Source organism: Nipponia nippon, unplaced genomic scaffold, assembly GCF_047370975.1.
Source record: "Nipponia nippon isolate SJK-2023a ecotype South Korea unplaced genomic scaffold, ASM4737097v1 scaffold_4, whole genome shotgun sequence".
Taxonomy (NCBI): domain Eukaryota; kingdom Metazoa; phylum Chordata; class Aves; order Pelecaniformes; family Threskiornithidae; genus Nipponia; species Nipponia nippon.
In genome coordinates, this window is record NW_028262358.1 from 13,648,258 (window position 1) to 13,664,349 (window position 16,092).

Sequence of the window (16,092 nt, forward strand, 5' to 3'; positions counted from 1 at the left end):
TCGCTGGCCTGGTTTATCTGCCCAGCCCAGCTCTACCAGCGTCCTGCGGAGCTGGAGCTGGAGCTCCCCAGGACCCCGCAGGCCGGCACGGCTGGGTGCCAGGCCAGGGGGCTGCAGGGGTTCCCCTGCCTGCTCCGCTCGGGAGGGGTCCCGGTCGCTCCCGGCGGGCAGCCGGCGGGCAGGACCCCTGCCGGCCCAGGCTTCCCTGGGCGCCCCGGGTTTTCCTGGGGCCCCTCCTGGGCTGCGGCAGGGAGCACCCACGGCCCTGGGGGATCTGGGTCTGGCGGGGGGCGCAGGGTGCGGCCCCAGGGCGGGAGCTGACGGGGGCAGGAGGGGAGCGGTGCCCGGGCGGGGGAACGAGGGGCGGCCCCGGGGCTGCCGGCGGGAGGCGGGCAGAGGGGAGCCGAGCAAGGGGGGGGGGGGGGGCGGGCGGTGCCGGGCGGTGCCGGGCGCTCCGGTGAGGCGGGGGCCGCCGCAGTCCCCGCCCGCCCGCCGGGAGGGGCCAAGCGCCGCCGCCGCCGCCGCAGAGCCGCCGCCGGGGCGCGCCGGGCGATGCCGCGCCGGGCCCGGGGCCGCCGCCGCCGCCGCCGCCGCCGCCGCCGCCCTGCCCCGGCGCCCCGGGGAGCCGCCCGAGGTAAGCGCGGCCCGGGCGGGGGGCGGCGGGCGGCGGGCCCCCTCCTCGGGTCGGGCCCCCACGGCCGGCGGGCAGGGCCTGCCCCCGCCTCCCCTCCCGACGGCCCGGGCCCCGGCGAGGCCGGCGGGCCCCTCGGCGGGCAGGGGGCTGGGGCCCGGGCACCCCGAGGGGAGGCGGCCCGCGGAGGCGGCGGGCGGCGGCGTGGGGGGCGGCCCCGCTCTGACCCCGCCAGGCCCCGTTCGGTGGGGCAGGTGCTGAGCCGGGGCCCGGGCTGCCGCCGGCTCCTCCGAAGGCTTGGCGAGGCCGTGGGGTGCAACGCGGGAGAGACCCCAGCCTCCAGATGTGCCACATCCACCGTCCCCCCGCGCCCGCCAGCCTCGCATCTCTCCCCGCTCAGGGGCACCTGTGTCTGGCAGGCTTAGGCTTCGCTGCCTGCCTCGACGTGCCGGGATGCCTCCGGGCCCGGGGATGCACGGCTGCGCAGGACGCCCACTCCCTCGGCCAAAAAGCAGGAGTTCAGGTAGCTTGTGCCCAGGGCCCTGCGCCATCGGTGTTGGCACCGGGAGCGTTGGTGCGCAGGGGTGACCGTTGACAGTGCTGCCTCCGTCCCGCTCCCGAGCGCTCGCTCCGCGGTCAAGTGCCACCCGCGCGCTGCCCGCCGGGTGACCGGGATGGCGTCCCAGGGCCCCCGCACGGCCCAGGTGTGGCCGAGCGGGCTCTGCGCCGGCAGCCATCCTGCAGCGCTGTGCCACGCAGTCAGCAGGCCAGCTTCATCCTCATCGCAGCCGGGGGGCTGGCTCCCCTCCAGAGCAGCTGCCGAGCCATGCCCGGCGAGGCCCTGGCTCCGTCCCCCCTCCGTCTCTGGCAGCAGCTGCCCGCAGCTGTGCTTGGCCAGGGGGAGGGAGCCTGACAGCCCCCGTGCCGTCCGAGGCAGGCAGGGTGCTTATGGGGACCGTGCTTTGCTCTGCCCCAGCCTGGGAAAGCTGAGCATCCAGCTGAAATTGCGGGCCCGTTGCAGAGCTCCTTGCATCCTGGAGCTGTGGGCTGGTGCTGCCTTTCCTTGCTTTCAGTTTGTCGTGCTGGGGCAGGGTAGGCATGGGCAAACGGCTGTGGGCAGAGCTCTTGGGGAGCGTGAGGCTGAAAGAAACGGAAGATGTTGGGCCGATTTCTTCCCTCCCACCCCACAGGACAGCCAGGCTAAAAATAATCCTTCGCCTCACGCTGTGCATGAAAATAAAGGAGACTAAAAAAAGAGCGGTCCTGAATCATAGCAGTTAAGGACCTGCTTGGGTTAAAAGCACAGATATGGTCTTGTGTGCCTGGGTGGGAGAATATAACCAGTGCCACTGGCTGGGAAATCGCATGGAAAATAAAGCATGTACCCTTCACAGTGGCAGAGGCTAACCGGTGTGATGAGCTACTGGAAGAGGCAGTAGCATCCCAAGTCATCGAAGGCTGTCCAGCCTGCCCCACCACGTCCCCACGGGCAGCCCAGGAGCTGGGCTTCAGCCAGCACATGGCACCAGGGTGGCCTGGCCGGGAGTCTCAGGAGCGCTTTGGCTAGGAGCCTGCGGGTTTGGAACAAACCAGGCACATAGGGTGGGAGAAGGGTCTATGAACTCCCTCGCCTTCTTTCAGCCATCCACAGCTGTTGGGGAGAGGGGGGCAGAAGGGGGCCCAAGGGTGGGGATGGGGAATCCCAGCAGCTCCCTGATGGCCCTGCCTGTTCCTCCGTGCAGGATGGTTCCCCCACCTCCTGTCAGCAAGCCCCACGTGTGCCTCTCCACTGTGCTCATCATGACCAGCCTCGTCCTCATGGATGCCTACCTGGTGGAGCAGAGCCAGGGCTCCAGGAAGCTGGGCATCTGTGTCATGGTGGCAGTGGGTGACGTGTGCTTCCTGCTGGTGCTCCGCTATGTGGCCATCTGGGTCGGGGCAGAGGTAAAGACAGCTAAGCGGGGCTACGCCATGATCCTCTGGTTCCTGTATGTCTTCGTTCTGGAGATCAAAGTCTACTTTGTATACCAGAACTATAAAGCTGACCGGAAGAGCCTGGATCTCATAGCCCGCAAAGCGCTGACCTTGCTGCTCTCCATCTGCATCCCAGCCCTCTACGTGTTGTTGGTGGCCACGGAGCACATGGAGTACGTCAGGACATTCAAGAAGAAAGAAGATCTCCGCAACCGCCTCTTCTGGGTCATTGTGGACATGCTGGATGTGCTGGACATCCAGGCCAACCTGTGGGAGCCCCAGAAGAAGGGGCTGCCACTCTGGGCTGAGGGCATCATGTTCTTCTACTGCTACATCTTGCTCCTGGTCCTCCCTTGCGTGTCCCTCTGTGAGATCAGCATGCAAGGGATTGGCATCATGCCCCACCGGATGATGCTGTACCCCATGCTGAGCATGCTCACTGTCAACATCACCACCATCTTCATCCGTGGCAGCAACATGGTCTTCTTCAGGGATGCCCGGGTCTCCAGCATCTTCATGGGCAAGAACATGCTGGCCATTGGGCTGAAGGTCTGTACATTTGTGCAGTACCAGCGGCACCGGCACCACAGCACCCAGGCCCAGCCCTCCCCAGGGCTGCACAAGTCCCGGGACCAGCCTGCCTGCCCTGAGGAGCTGGCCCAGGACAACACGTGACAAGCCAGCAGGAGCCACAGCCTAGGCACCGCCACACCTGGCCGTACCTGCAAACCCGAGGCGGGCTGCTGAGCTCCCCGCCTGGACAGAGGGCAACGACCCTGCTCCCTCCCTCCCTGGGCAAAGCTGCTCCAGTCCCTGAGGGTCGCATGGCGAGGGCCCCCCTGCAGAGCAGTTTGGGACCTCAGCACCCCACCGAGCGAGACGGGCAGCAGAGCAGAGGAGGAGGCCAGGTTTGCCTGCCGTATGCCGTGCCTGGCTGGGGCCAGGCAGCCCTGCCCTGTGCCGGGCTCCCCCGGTCAGCGCTCCCCATGCAGCACGGCGCTCTGGCCAGCCAGGGCTCAGGCCAGGGTGGCCACATGGGGACACTGCAGGCCACCTGCTCCGCCGTTGTGGTTGGCTCTGGCTCCGGCTGGGTGCTTGGCCCTGGCTCAGCTGGGTGCAGCCTGCTCCCGGCTGCGTGAGCCAGGGTCCCCGTGCTGGGGGAGCGAGGCCTGGGCCTCCCCCTGCCTGTCACCCCGCTCAGCCAGCTGCAGGCTTGGGGGGGCCCAGAGGGGGTGACTGTCCTTTTTCGTATGTCCCTCTTTGCAATAAAAGACCCGAGCCCTGCAGCCTTCTCATGTCTGTGTCCCTGCCGGCAGGCAGGTCCCCCCAGCTCCCGTGGGTGCCTGGATGTCCAGCTGTGGCTGCAGAGCACGTTTGGGGTGGGGTGGGGCTCACCCAGGTCTGAGGGGAGCATCCCAGGCACCTGGGTCTGAAGGCATTTTTCCTGGCCAGCAGGTCCTTGTGGGAGTCTGGTGGGCTCTGAGGGTGTCACTGGGGGGGGTATGTGTGGAAGCTCTGTCAGCCACCACTGCCCGTGCAACCGGCTGCGCTTACATCAACTGGTGCCAGCCATGCGCAATGGCTGCCCTCCCCAGGGACACCCATAGCAAGTCCCCACACTCCACCTGGAGGGATGCCAGAGCAGGTCTGGCAGAGACACACTGCCAGACAGCATTAGAAACAGAAGAAAAATAACCCAACTGACTCCTTGAGGTGGGGAGGCCACGGGGAAGAGCAGCTCCCCTGGCAGGAGAAAGCTCTCTGGAGATGTTGGAAGCATCTCCTCCTGCTGCAGCTGGCATTGCCCTGCTGCTGCCTGCCCCAACGCCCAGTGCCACCACAACACTGGCTGAGGTGGGCAAGGGCCCAGGGCTTCCCTTGCTGCGGGGTACTGGGCCCAGGGGCTGGCAGGGAGAGACAGGCCCGTAGACTTCTTCCTCACTGCTAATGGGCTGAACAGAAGCAGGGGCCATCCCAGTGAGGATGTCCTCCTTGCGGGCAGGAGCCATTTGGCTCCAGAGGGGGCAGGGGAGGAAAGCAGGAGCACTTTGGGGATGCACCAAGTTCGATCCCTGCTAGGCAAGACCTAACAGCAGCTGGGGATAGGGACACATGGACTCAGGAATGCTGCTCTCAGGAAGCCCCTGGCAGCAGTGACACAGAGGTGAGCCACCCCCAGCCTTCTTCCCTTCTTGCATTAAAGTACAGGTGGAGGTTTATTCAGCTTTGGATTAAAAACTGAGAGCATAAAACAGCAGACCAATGCCACAGAGGGGTCAGGAGAGCCTTGGGCTTTGGTGCTGCCACACCGCTCCCAAGGTAACTCTCCTCCGAAGGCGCACGGATACAGCGGGCTCTGCATCCCACATCACGAGGCAAGAAGAGGAGGAAGCAGCAGCCAGGCCCAGTGCAAAGCCATAAGCCACATGCAGGTTAAAGGCAGCTGAGGATTTCCCGGTGGTCTCTAGCCAAGCTGGCACAGCCCATTTCTACTGCCTTCCCCCAGCTACACTAAAGCCCATCACCAGAGCAGAACTCACATCACCCACGGGGACTGCAGCGGAGGCAGATGCTTCAGCAACGCCCTCAGGTGGGTGTGACGGAGTTGCTCATCCTTCCCTTTCTTGCTCATTGCAAGGCCTTTCCCCAGGCCCCACGCACCAGCTGCCCAGCCGCACGCAGCACGGCTGTGCCCAGGGAGCACTCTGTCCCGCAGAGCTGAGGCACTCCACCGGCGCACGCTCCGACCTCTCAGACAGAGATTGCCTGGGTCACGGCTGCATCGCCTCCTTGTCAGCACAGCCACAGGAGACAGGGACAATCGGGAGCGAGAAGAAACGAGAGCTGGTGGTCAAACACAATGTTGGAGAGAGGCATTAACTGCCGTAAGTTCAAACACTTTTGACTGTAACAGCACCAACGCTGGAAATAAAGGAAAACTGAGGTATTTTATTTCATACAGAATTAGTTTCCTAGAAGCACTAATAGCCCAGTAGAGACCACCTTGCGAAGCCAGGAAGAGAGGCAGCCCTGCTGGAGCAGTACCTGAGCAGAGTCAGCAGCGTGCCCTGGCTGTGAGGAAGGGAGCACCAGGGGCCGCATCAGCGGGGTGCAGCCCACGCAGAGGGCCGTGATCCTCTCCCCTTTACTCATCACTTGCGAGACTACATCCAGCCACTGCAGCCAGGCTGGGCCCCCGGCAGAGAGATGCTGGTCCTCTGGGCTGACTCCAGTTGAAGATGTGAAAGTTGTCAGAGGCTGGAGCACTGCAAGGAAAGGCTGGGGGAAACAGGGTTTATTCACCCTCAGGAAGAGGAGGCTTTGGGGAGACCTAACAGCACCTCTTTCCCACCCACCCCCCAGACAAGGCTACTGAGAAGACAGAGCCAGGCACTTCACTGAGAACCAGACAATGATTATGGACTAAAACCAGGCAGGTTTCTTGGAGGAGGAAGGGGGAAAAAAAAAAAAAAGTTTGATCTTGAGAACTTGAAGCCGTGGAGCAGAGGCCAAGAGAGGTGGTGGCATCTGCCCTTGGACATTCCCAGACCCAAATGAAGAAGCCCTGGGCAACCTGGTCTCAAGTCAGTGCTAGTCCTGCTCTGAGCAGGTGTTGTACCAGAGCCCTCCCACCTCAGTTGGTGTCTGATAAGACCTGGAGTAGAGCCAGCAATGCAGGGTAGGGCTCATGCTCTCCTAGCTAGAGGAAGAGATGAGCAGGTGCAAGGACAGAGACAGCTGTCAACACCATCTGCATCTGCATGACAGACTTCTCACCGCCCAGGCATGGTGTAAACCACAAGTGAAGAGGACATTTCAGCTACAAAAAGTACTGTTTCCTTCAGTTCAGCCTCTGCTCTGCTGCCTGACAGCATCACTGTACAGTGAAAGGCAGATATTGGGAAGAGGGATGGCCATCTTCCAGGCCTGGCCAGCACAGAGTGAGTCCCAGTGCCAGACCACAGCATTCACAAGCTCTTCTGCGAGGGCAGACGGCGCTTGTCTTTGATGGCATTCCTCTTCCTCTTCTTGTTCAGGAAGCTCTCCAGCTTTCCACTCCTCTTCAGCTCTGCATACTTCTCGGCTAGCTCCAATTTCCGCTTCTCAGCTGTAGAGAGGGGAGCAAGGTTTTAAACTGAAGCCCGAATCATCTCTACAGACCAGCCCCTTCTCACCTCTCCTTCCCTGGCTCCAGGCCTGGCTTGTCCCCTGAGTTCCAGCACTAGAACAATCCCTCCACAGCTCTGTGGAATATTACGGACAACTCACAGTGCTTGGAGTCCTGTCAGCAGTACTCCCTCTAGGTCTTCCTGCAGCATGTTCACACTGAGTACTTACATTTCTTTAGGAAGAAGGGTTTCTTTCCCTGCTTGGCCAATTCCCTCTGTTGTCTCTTCAAAGACAGCTCCCTCTCCCTCAATTTCTGCTGTTTTTTCTGTGCCTGTTCTTGCTGTGTCTGTACAGAAAGGACGGCCTGTGTCAGCAAGTGTCTAGGCAGACCTCAGGTCACGCATCCTCTCTTCTAGTGCACTGCCTCACAGGAGAGGCGATGCTGCACTGAACTCACCATGCGGTTCAGGAGCTGCTGGAGTTTCTCCTTCTGCTCCACATTCCGGCATTTTTTCAGCTGCTTCTGAACCATCTGAGGAGGAGAGCAGAAAGCTGCATGACTGCCTGCCTGACACCTCCACTGTCGGAGGCCTTTGCAGAAGCTGCCCCCCGCCAAGGAAGGCTCTTCTGGCCAAGGACAGGCACACAGCATCACCTCCTTCTCCTGCTTCTTGATGCTGTCCAGGAAGCTGTACGTCTTCATAAATATTTCAGGCTTATACTCTCCAGACAGGTCATCAAATCGAGGGTCTCTGTGGACCTGAAGGCAGGGAAGGCAAAGGTAAAAGGCCACGATTACCCTGTTAATAACCTCCCTACTCTCCTTCCATGGATCAGACCTTGCCTTTTTTTTTTTTTTTTTACTAGCAATATTATGCACCCACCACTGAAAACATCTGCAGCTGGCAAAGACCGAGTCCAATAATCAAGGTGGCAGTCTCTCACAAAGTCACCGTGCCTGCATCCAGTCTACCAAGCAACAGGCACTTCCATATGCAAGTCTACCACCCAGGAGCAGCCAATTCAAGGAACAGCAGGATGAGTGCTGCCTCCAAACACCTGCAACTCCCAGACCAAGAGCTGGCTGAACATGTGTTGTCAAGGTGATGGATTTGGGAATTCAAACCTATCTAGATTTTCAGATTACCTGGGCCAGGTCATACAAAAAGAAAGCGACATAAAGAGATCTCCAACTGTGGAAATTAACATATTAAGATGATCCAGCAATGATAAGTCAAAGTTATGTTCGGATTAGAAACTAGATGGACATTTGAACTGCCAATGTGATTAGTACTGAACAATGACCAGAGCTTGCAGTGCAATTGTCAGTGGTGGCAGCCATTACATCTTCTAGAAACACTTGGGTCTCAAATGTTCGAGTTACTCCTCAAGCTGTGCATTATGCAGGGCAGCAGGTTATACAGCGAGCAGCCGCTCCCGCACCCAATCTCTTGTTCTCCCCCGAGACATGCTAGCACTACCTGTGCTCACCAGACAGTGGTCCAAGCCCTATCCTCCAGGAACAGCCTGTGTCATCTTCAGCAGCCCCATGCCCGTGTCTGTGCCCTATCAGCATCGCTAAGGAAAGTCAGCTCCTGAACTGGGGAGGGGGAGCACCCACCTTCTTTGTAACAGGGATGACTTGTCGCAGAAAAGGTACAGGCTTCTTGGCAGACATCTCCAATGGCCTGAAAAAAAAAAAAAAGAGAAAAATGTACTTAAGAGGATCAGAGGACAGAATGAGGCCCAGGCTAACGTGTTAGCCCGACCCTCAGGAGAACATTACTGCAGAGTGCCGAAACCACTCAATCCTCACCATGATACCTACAGAGAGCAAAGAGGTGACTCTGTCAAGAGCCAGACAAGGCTGCTACAACAAAATAACTGCCCTATACAAAACTTGTTACAGCCCCACTGTAAAAACCCCACCACCTGCATCAGTAAATGTGCCATACTCAATTATTCCTCCCCATGTTTTCATTCATCATGGAACAACTCTCTCCTGACCCACCAACTCATCCACTCTGGACTAACACACACACTGAAAGGCGAGACCAAAGTTAGGACTTTCCACACTGACCTGGTAGTTACAAAGACAGGCCAATTCTACTGTGGCCAGGCTCAGCCAGAAAGCATACCATAACACAAGTAAAGAAAAGGTCGGCCTCCAGGAATAAGGGCCATACGGCTCATGGTACATATCCCAAAAGAGACTTGACAGTGGATCAGGACCACGGTGACAACCAATTAAGGGAACAAGTTCTCCTTGCAACACAGGCCTTTAGACTTTGGTGCTTTAGGTGCCCTGGGGGATGGTATAAGGTGGGAGAACTGGGGATTACTCTCCCCATATTACTTGGATGCTGTGTCCTGCAATTTGTCAGTACATCAGGTCAGTTATTAGAAACACGAAAACACCTGTGAACCACCCACCAAGAGTACCCACAATGGGGGCATTATACCCACATTCAGCAACACAACACCACCGCGGCAGGAACATAAACAACCCCGCAGGCATAAGTAAGTTTTCCAAATCCCACTTAGGGCAGCATTCAGTGTATTTTCATGTCTGCTGATGTGGCTACACCCCTGTACAATGCTCTCGAGTCAGCTTTATACAGTATTGCCAAAGCCAGCTCAGTTCCAGAGGATCTCCCTGAAGTCCTTTTTTTTTTTTTCCTTTCAAGAAGCTCACTTCCATAACAAAAACAAGAGAAACAGCATGTGGGATTTACAGTGATGCATCACTTAAAGGATTAGGGGAATTAAATAAAAACAGAATTATGCTTACTGTGTGGCAGAAATAGAGACATTGTGTGAAGATACCGCATTACACAAAATCCCCCAGACTCTTGGGTAAAAGGTAGAGCAGAAACATTATTCTAATCGACTGTTTACAGCAGAAAAAACATGTATTCAGCAGAGATTCAGAAATAAGTTAGGGAATGCCAGTGTAACAGAGGAAACCTGTTCAAATCACTTAGATACAAGTCTGAGAACTGAAAACCAGCTAACTACTGCAAATAAAGGGTAATGGTATAACAGTTGTTACCAGTGCGGGCCTGCGGTGGACTGTAAAAAGATCTGATTGTGTTTGTTGCCTTGAACACGTTTTATAGTCACCATATCAATAGCACCTACAGAGTATGCAAATAGGAGGTGTAAAGACCACTGGTGACAGGAAAAAGTCTGTGAGGATAAGTACTGTAGAGGGGAAAAAAGGAAAATCAACACAGACAAGCCACAGGTTGAGACAACAGCAGAAGGATGAATGAAATTCCAGAACCATTGGCTGTCACTGCAACTCCAGCCAGCGGGAGCCAGGCGGAAGATGCTGATAAGCTGGAAGAGGTTTAGAAAACAGCAGGGTAACTATTTCAGGGCCCAGGGAACACAATTAAAGCACTACCACACAGCTTAAAAGAGAAGCATACCATGCCGTGGGTTAAAAGTGCCTTAATACAGAGGGTGTAAAGGAATTGAGTGGCAATTTAACTATCAAGTAACAGGTGGCTGCTGGGGATTTGAACAGGATAGGATATTACAAGCTCTGAAACAGCAAAAGACCATTCCCAAATGAAACACTATAGCGAAAGGCATTATTGCGTAGCACATTAAAGGAGATCTACACCAGCTCCAAGGCAATGGCAACACTGTGAGGAGCTCCCTGCCTAACTTCTGGAGCACAGAGAGCACACACACACACACATTTTTCTGATCACAAAAGAACCTCTTTACCCCTTTTTGCCTTGTGGCTGCTTCACTGTAGATTTGGTAGGTTTTGCAGTTTTCTTCTCACCAGTCACCTGTTTGCACACTCTCGTTCTCGTATCACTCTGCACCCGCAGTAGCTCCTCAAAAGACATGTCAGATTGATCTGGAAGAGAATACAGGACACACCTGAACTGAACAGCTTCTCAAGGCACTTCCCACCCCCAAATTCCACCAAGAGGGATGTCTTGGAGCCTGAGACAGTGCCATGAGCACAATGGTGCCATCCTTATACAACTGCACAGCAGAAAGAAGCCACTGCATCTCTCAGCCTTTGATTTCCTCTCTCATTAATCACTGCTGCCTTCAGCACTAGAACAGTCTTTCCCTCTCCCCAACACGTCTTTGCTTCTCTCTCCGCTCAGTAGCGCACACAAGACCAGTTCGAAGTTTTTACCTGGTACAAAGAGCGGTACAAGCTCTGCACTGGGCTATAGTTTGGCTGCATTGCAAATTCTGAGGGGTCACCTCTCGGTCCTGACTCTTTCACTCTAACACACCGTTCTTGTCCCATTGCCTTTAAATGGGCATCACCACATCTCTCGCACCACGAGACCAGCCAGACGGTGCAGGAAAACCACGCAGCCCGTTCCATCTGTCTGTTAAGACTCGGAGACAGTCTCTCCCCACTGCAGATCCACCATAGCTCTGCTCAGTCTGCAATGAAGTGATTCCCACAGCAGAGCCTCCTCAGCACCCCAGAGGCCTGTCTGAAACCCAGACTCCACCATCTCGGTACCAATAGGAATAGCTTATAACCTGATTCACTGCGGGGAGAACAAAACCCCGCAACACCCAAAAGCAGTTTCATATTCTAGCCCTGTCGTGAGCTCCCCACAGTGTTATTTACACCTCGTGTTTCATAAAATATTCCTTCTCTCCTCTGACTGCTGACTAGAAGACCAACACAAACAACACAAGAAACAGCAAAACCAATTCTACCCAAAGTGCTGATGAATGCACAAGATATTCTTCTGGAATCTTCTGTTGCTATGTTTCTTTAATATCCCTCAGTGACAGTAATCTTTAACACTTCTTATAACCACAATGCAAAAATATTATCAACAATTCTTTCTGGAGTTACACCTCTGGGTGTTCAGGACTAGCAATCAGAAAACACTTCCTAAGGCAGCGCTTGGATGTGTTCGTTCCATTCTCTGGATGATGAAGGAAGAGGCAAGAAGGCACAGGAGGGTTTGCATTGGCTCCCTTCTGAAGCAGAAAGTCTTGGCAAACACCACTTGGGTGCAAACACCACCTCTGAGCAGTGACAGGCAGGCAGACTTTCTAAGCCTTTGCAATACTATGCATTTGGCACAAAATACCCCAACCATGGCCTGGCAAAAACAATCACATCCTGCCTGTGGTTGGTTAACCCCGGCTGGATGCCAGGTGCCCACCAAAGCCGCTCTATCACTCCCCTCCTCAGCTGGACAGGGGAAAGAAAATATAATGAAAGGCTTGGGGGTCAAAATAAGCACAGGGAGAGATCACTCACCAATTACCAGCATGGGCAAAACAGACTCGACTTGGGGAAAATTAATTTAATTTATTACCAATCAAATCAGATTAGGGTAATGAGAAATAAAAATCAAATCTTAAAACACTCTCCCTCCACCCCTCCCTTCTTCCCAGGCTTAACTTCACTCCCAATTTCTCTACCTCCTCCCCCCTCCCCAAGCAGTGCAGGGGGTTGTGGTTCATTCACCACATGTCTCTGCCGCTCACTGTCTTCCCCTGCTCCAGCGCGGCGTCCCTGCCATGTGAGACAGCCCTCCACAAACTTCTCCAACGTGGATCCTTCCCACGGGCTGCAGTTCTTCCCAAACTGCTCCAGCATGGGTCCCTTCCACAGGGTGCAGTCCTTCAGGAACAGACTGCCCCAGCGTGGGTCCCCCGTGGGGTCACAAGTCCTGCCAGCAAACCTGCTCCAGCGTGGCCTCCTCCCTCCATGGGGTCACAGGTCCTACCAGGAGCCTGCTCCAGCACGGGCTCTCCACAGGGGCACATCCACCTCTATCGGTGTGGGGTCCTCCATGGGCTGCAGGGGGACAGCCTGCTTCACCACGGTCTTCACCAGGGGCTGCAGGGGAATCTTGGCACCTGGAGCACCTCCTCCCCCTCCTTCTTCACTGACCTCAGTGTCTGCAGTCTCGTTCCTCTCACATATTCTCACTCCTCTCTCTTGCTGCTGTTCCGCAACAGTTTTTCCCCCCCCCCCTTCTTAAATATGTCACCACAGAGGCGCTACCACCGTTGCTGACAGAGCCCCTGGCCAAGGCTGAGCTAATGGGACGTGGGGGAAGCTTCTGGCATCTTCTCACAGAAGCAACCCCTGTAGCCTCCCCGCTACCGAAACCTCTTCATGGAAACCCAATACACTGCCCCACAGTGACACACAGTTTCTGCATGCTCTGCCCAAATCCGCTGCCAAATTCAGGAAGCAACATGAGGTCAGTCACATTGGCTCAGAGCACGGACTCATCATCCCAGTCACTCTCACTTGGCAATAACCAAGACTTTCTGCTTCAGAATCTACTCACATCATCCAGAAAATGTAATGAGCATATCCAAGTGTGGCCTCAAGAAATGTTCTCTTTTTGCTTGTTCTGAGCACCCAGGAACTCTGCTCTGTCAATGCTCGTTCGTTCTCTGAGGAGGGTTAAGGGAACACCTTATATCCAGTCTGCTGCACAAAGGAAATGTAAATACGGCACTATTTCATTACACTGCTTCCCCAAAACACCCTTCCCACTTATCTTCTGCAGTTTGATATTATTTCTTGCTTGGGCTCCCGCAAACACCCTTGCCCCCTGTCTTATTAGGGATGACAGCACTGTCGCCCTTTCTGATCTCCCTCAGGTTCTCCATCTTTCCCCGTGTCACTCTTGTACAATCACTTATCGCCTGCCTGCCCAGAACGTGAAATCACCTACAGACCAGAGAACTGTGCCCGCGTTCAGGTAAGAGCTGAGGGCCAAGCAGCTCAGCAATTTAAAGTAATGACGCTGTTGGGGTTCACAGGGACTTAAGAAAACCAATAAGTTCTAGGACTTATACAAGAGCATCTGCCACCACGCTGCTCAAATTCAGTGCAGATAGCTTTAGGCTGCTGCACTATAGGGAAAATCTGTGCTAATTATACAAGCTACTGGGGTACAGAGAAATTAATCACTATATAGGGCAATATTTGAGTATCACGAGATACTTAAAGCATCACCAGACAGACAAATGAAAGACTCTGAGCAAGGACAGTCAAAAGGGCAAAGAAACCATTAAAGGAGCAGAAGAGTGATGTGGAAGCTACTCTAACATTTCACGATGTCTTGCACTACAAATACTCCGTTTGGCTGCAATTCCAAAATAATACTGTTCAAGTGGCAAAGGCTTACAAGATGTCAATGAAAACGAGATAAAGACACCATATAAAACGACACAACATTTAGCAAAGGATTAGAAAAGAGATTTGGTATAAATCGGACAAAGCGAAGGCACGCAGAGCTTCCATGGATAAAATATTTCAATATTAGTACAGGATACCAGACCAGACTTGACTACCCAAAACTTAATGGGGAAAGTGCTTTCCACACAGTAGTATCAGTCCATGAACTACATCCTGCTATCTATTTGTAAGAGACTGAATTAGCCACTCACATTGATAACATCATCATTTGACACCAGCATAAAAAGAGAAGCCTGTTTTGGGGCAGAAGTAAATGGTCCCAGCAGGTGTTCGCTGCTGGGCAGAGGATTTGGCAACTGTGCTTGTGAAAAGGTTGCTGGCTTCCTGCTCCAAAGTGGCTGGTCCTATCCACAGCCTCTGCACAAGGAGAGCTCACAATCCTTAAAATCTGTGCTGATGGGTTCTCCACCAAAATAGCTATTGAAAGACAGGATTAGCTTACTTTCCTTGTTTCTTGTATTCTTTCTTGACACTTTTAATTTCCCAACTATTTTTTTTCATTCCTTTTTCCCCCCAGAATATAATCTACCTCTCCTGTGCTGTCTCTATAATCCATTTCATCTTGCCTCCTGCCATTTTTTCCCTTCCTCCATGATTTTCTGGATTGTTTCCTCTTCTTTCCACCTCTTGCTAAGCTACTGTTACCTGCTGATAACATGGGCCTTTCCTGCTCACCAGCACAGCCTCCCCAAGCCTCCTCTCCTCCCGCAGGCTCCTGTGACACATGGAAACCTTATGCCTTTCTCAGGTGGACCTGTTGAGAACTATACAACCTGCTGACCACATCAAAGAGTGTCCAGGGTGCAAAACCAGGTGGCCTAAGAAATGGCTTGCATCTGCACAGTCATTCTCCACTGAGACAAAATTAGTGCTGGGCTCTAACATAACTGCTTCTGTTCCAGAAATGAGATTACAGAGGGCTCAGACAAACGGTAAAGGCAAAATTGCTGTTCCCATTCCCATCCAGCTGTGGGAAGGCAAGGGTGACCGTCAGTGGTCTTCTCTCTGAGCTTTGTTAAAGCTCACCATTAAGAGAGGAAAACGAAATGCCTACGGATGGGGGGGGCACCCCCACCACTGGAATCCCCTTCCTGAAAGCCTGCCTCCCCCACAGCCCCACGCAAACACAGCACAGAGGCTCCTCTCACAAGACCACCAGGAACTTCTCGCACCTGTGACAATCCCCACCGTGCCACACGTTTAACAGTATTTAACACTGATGTCCGTTCCCTCACAATTCTCCTCAAGGGCCTTTGACGCGTTCCTCATAAGGTTTTTCGTTCTCACCGTGGTGGTTTTAAGACAAGGACACCACGCTGCGCGTGCTGCTGGGGGTGAGAACAACCGCCTCAGCGCACCAAACCCAAGCACCGCCGCCGTCGCCGCAGCTCTGCGCCACCCGGCTCCTCCAGTTCACCCGTCCTGCCGAGGACCCTTCCAGCTGCCGCGCGTGGAAATTTGCACGGAGCCAACACAGAGCAGACGCGCGAGATTTGCACAGATTTGCACAGAGCAGACGCGTGAGATTTGCACAGGGCCAACACAGAGCAGACACGCGAGATTTGCACAGATTTGCACAGATTAGAGGCGCGAGGCCTTCCGCGCGCGGGGAAGGCGACCGGGGAGAAGAGAAAGAAGCTTTTGCTCCAGAGGCCTCTCAAACCGCTCGGCCCGGGGCCCCGCCGCCGGCCCCCAGCTCGGCCCCTGGGCCGAGCAGGCGGGAGGGGGCAGGAGCTGGAGCACGGAACGGGACCGAGCCGTTGGCCTTTACCTCTCCCGCCAGCCCCCGCCGCCTCCTCCTCCTCCTCCTCCGCGCCCTCGGCCCCCGGGGGGCTCCCGCTGTCGTCGCTGTCGCCGGAGCTCTCGCCCTCCGCCGCCCTCAGCCTCCCGAGGGGCTGCTCCGCCGCCTCCTCTTCCTCCCCCCCCTCCGCGGCGGCGGCTCCTCGCCACCCCGCCGCCCGGGGCCGGCAGTCCCGGCAGTCCCGGCAGTCCCGGCCCCCCCGGCGCGGCCGCATCGCCGCGCGTTCCCTGCAGCCACGCGCGGCACCGGCCCCCCCACCCCCGCCCGCCGGCGGACGCGGAAGCGGAAGCGGAAGCGCAAGCAGAGGCGCGAGGTGGGGGGGGAAGGGGCGTTTATTGGCGC

At 55.6% G+C, this 16,092-nt stretch overlaps 2 protein-coding genes across 3 annotated transcripts; one reads left to right on the forward strand and one right to left on the reverse strand.

Moving 5' to 3' along the window:
- The first annotated feature begins 580 nt into the window (after nt 1-580).
- On the forward strand, nt 581-3,891 carry LOC104015790 (transmembrane protein 121). The gene is made up of 2 exons (XM_087773506.1): nt 581-634; nt 2,374-3,891. Exon 2 carries the CDS (start codon nt 2,375-2,377, stop codon nt 3,278-3,280), a length of 906 nt encoding a protein of 301 aa, XP_087629632.1. The 5' UTR covers nt 581-634; nt 2,374; the 3' UTR covers nt 3,281-3,891.
- Nucleotides 3,892-5,534: 1,643 nt separating this feature from the next.
- Nucleotides 5,535-16,026, reverse strand: RRP36 (ribosomal RNA processing 36). 2 transcript variants are annotated; one of them, XM_087776651.1, is made up of 7 exons: nt 15,721-16,019; nt 10,454-10,592; nt 8,337-8,403; nt 7,371-7,475; nt 7,173-7,247; nt 6,944-7,061; nt 5,535-6,713 (listed from the first exon to the last, which is right to left on the reverse strand). In XM_087776651.1, exons 1-7 carry the CDS (start codon nt 15,962-15,964, stop codon nt 6,574-6,576), a joined length of 888 nt encoding a protein of 295 aa, XP_087632777.1. In that variant the 5' UTR covers nt 15,965-16,019; the 3' UTR covers nt 5,535-6,573. The 2 variants fall into 2 exon arrangements, with proteins under 2 accessions (XP_087632777.1, XP_087632778.1); XM_087776652.1 differs by having other exon boundaries at nt 6,710-6,849; nt 15,721-16,026.
- Nucleotides 16,027-16,092: the final 66 nt, after the last annotated feature.

Coding starts and splice junctions, on each gene's coding strand:
- LOC104015790 (XM_087773506.1), top strand. CDS start 2,375: ATGGTTCCCCCACCTCCTGTCAGCAAGCCCCACGTGTGCCTCTCCACT.
- RRP36 (XM_087776651.1), bottom strand. CDS start 15,964: ATGCGGCCGCGCCGGGGGGGCCGGGACTGCCGGGACTGCCGGGACTGC. Junction 8,404..10,453: donor CAGCCACAAGGCAAAAAGGG/GTAAAGAGGTTC, acceptor TTTTTTTTTCAG/GCCATTGGAGATGTCTGCCA. Junction 7,248..7,370: donor TCAAGAAGCAGGAGAAGGAG/GTGATGCTGTGT, acceptor TCTCCTCCTCAG/ATGGTTCAGAAGCAGCTGAA.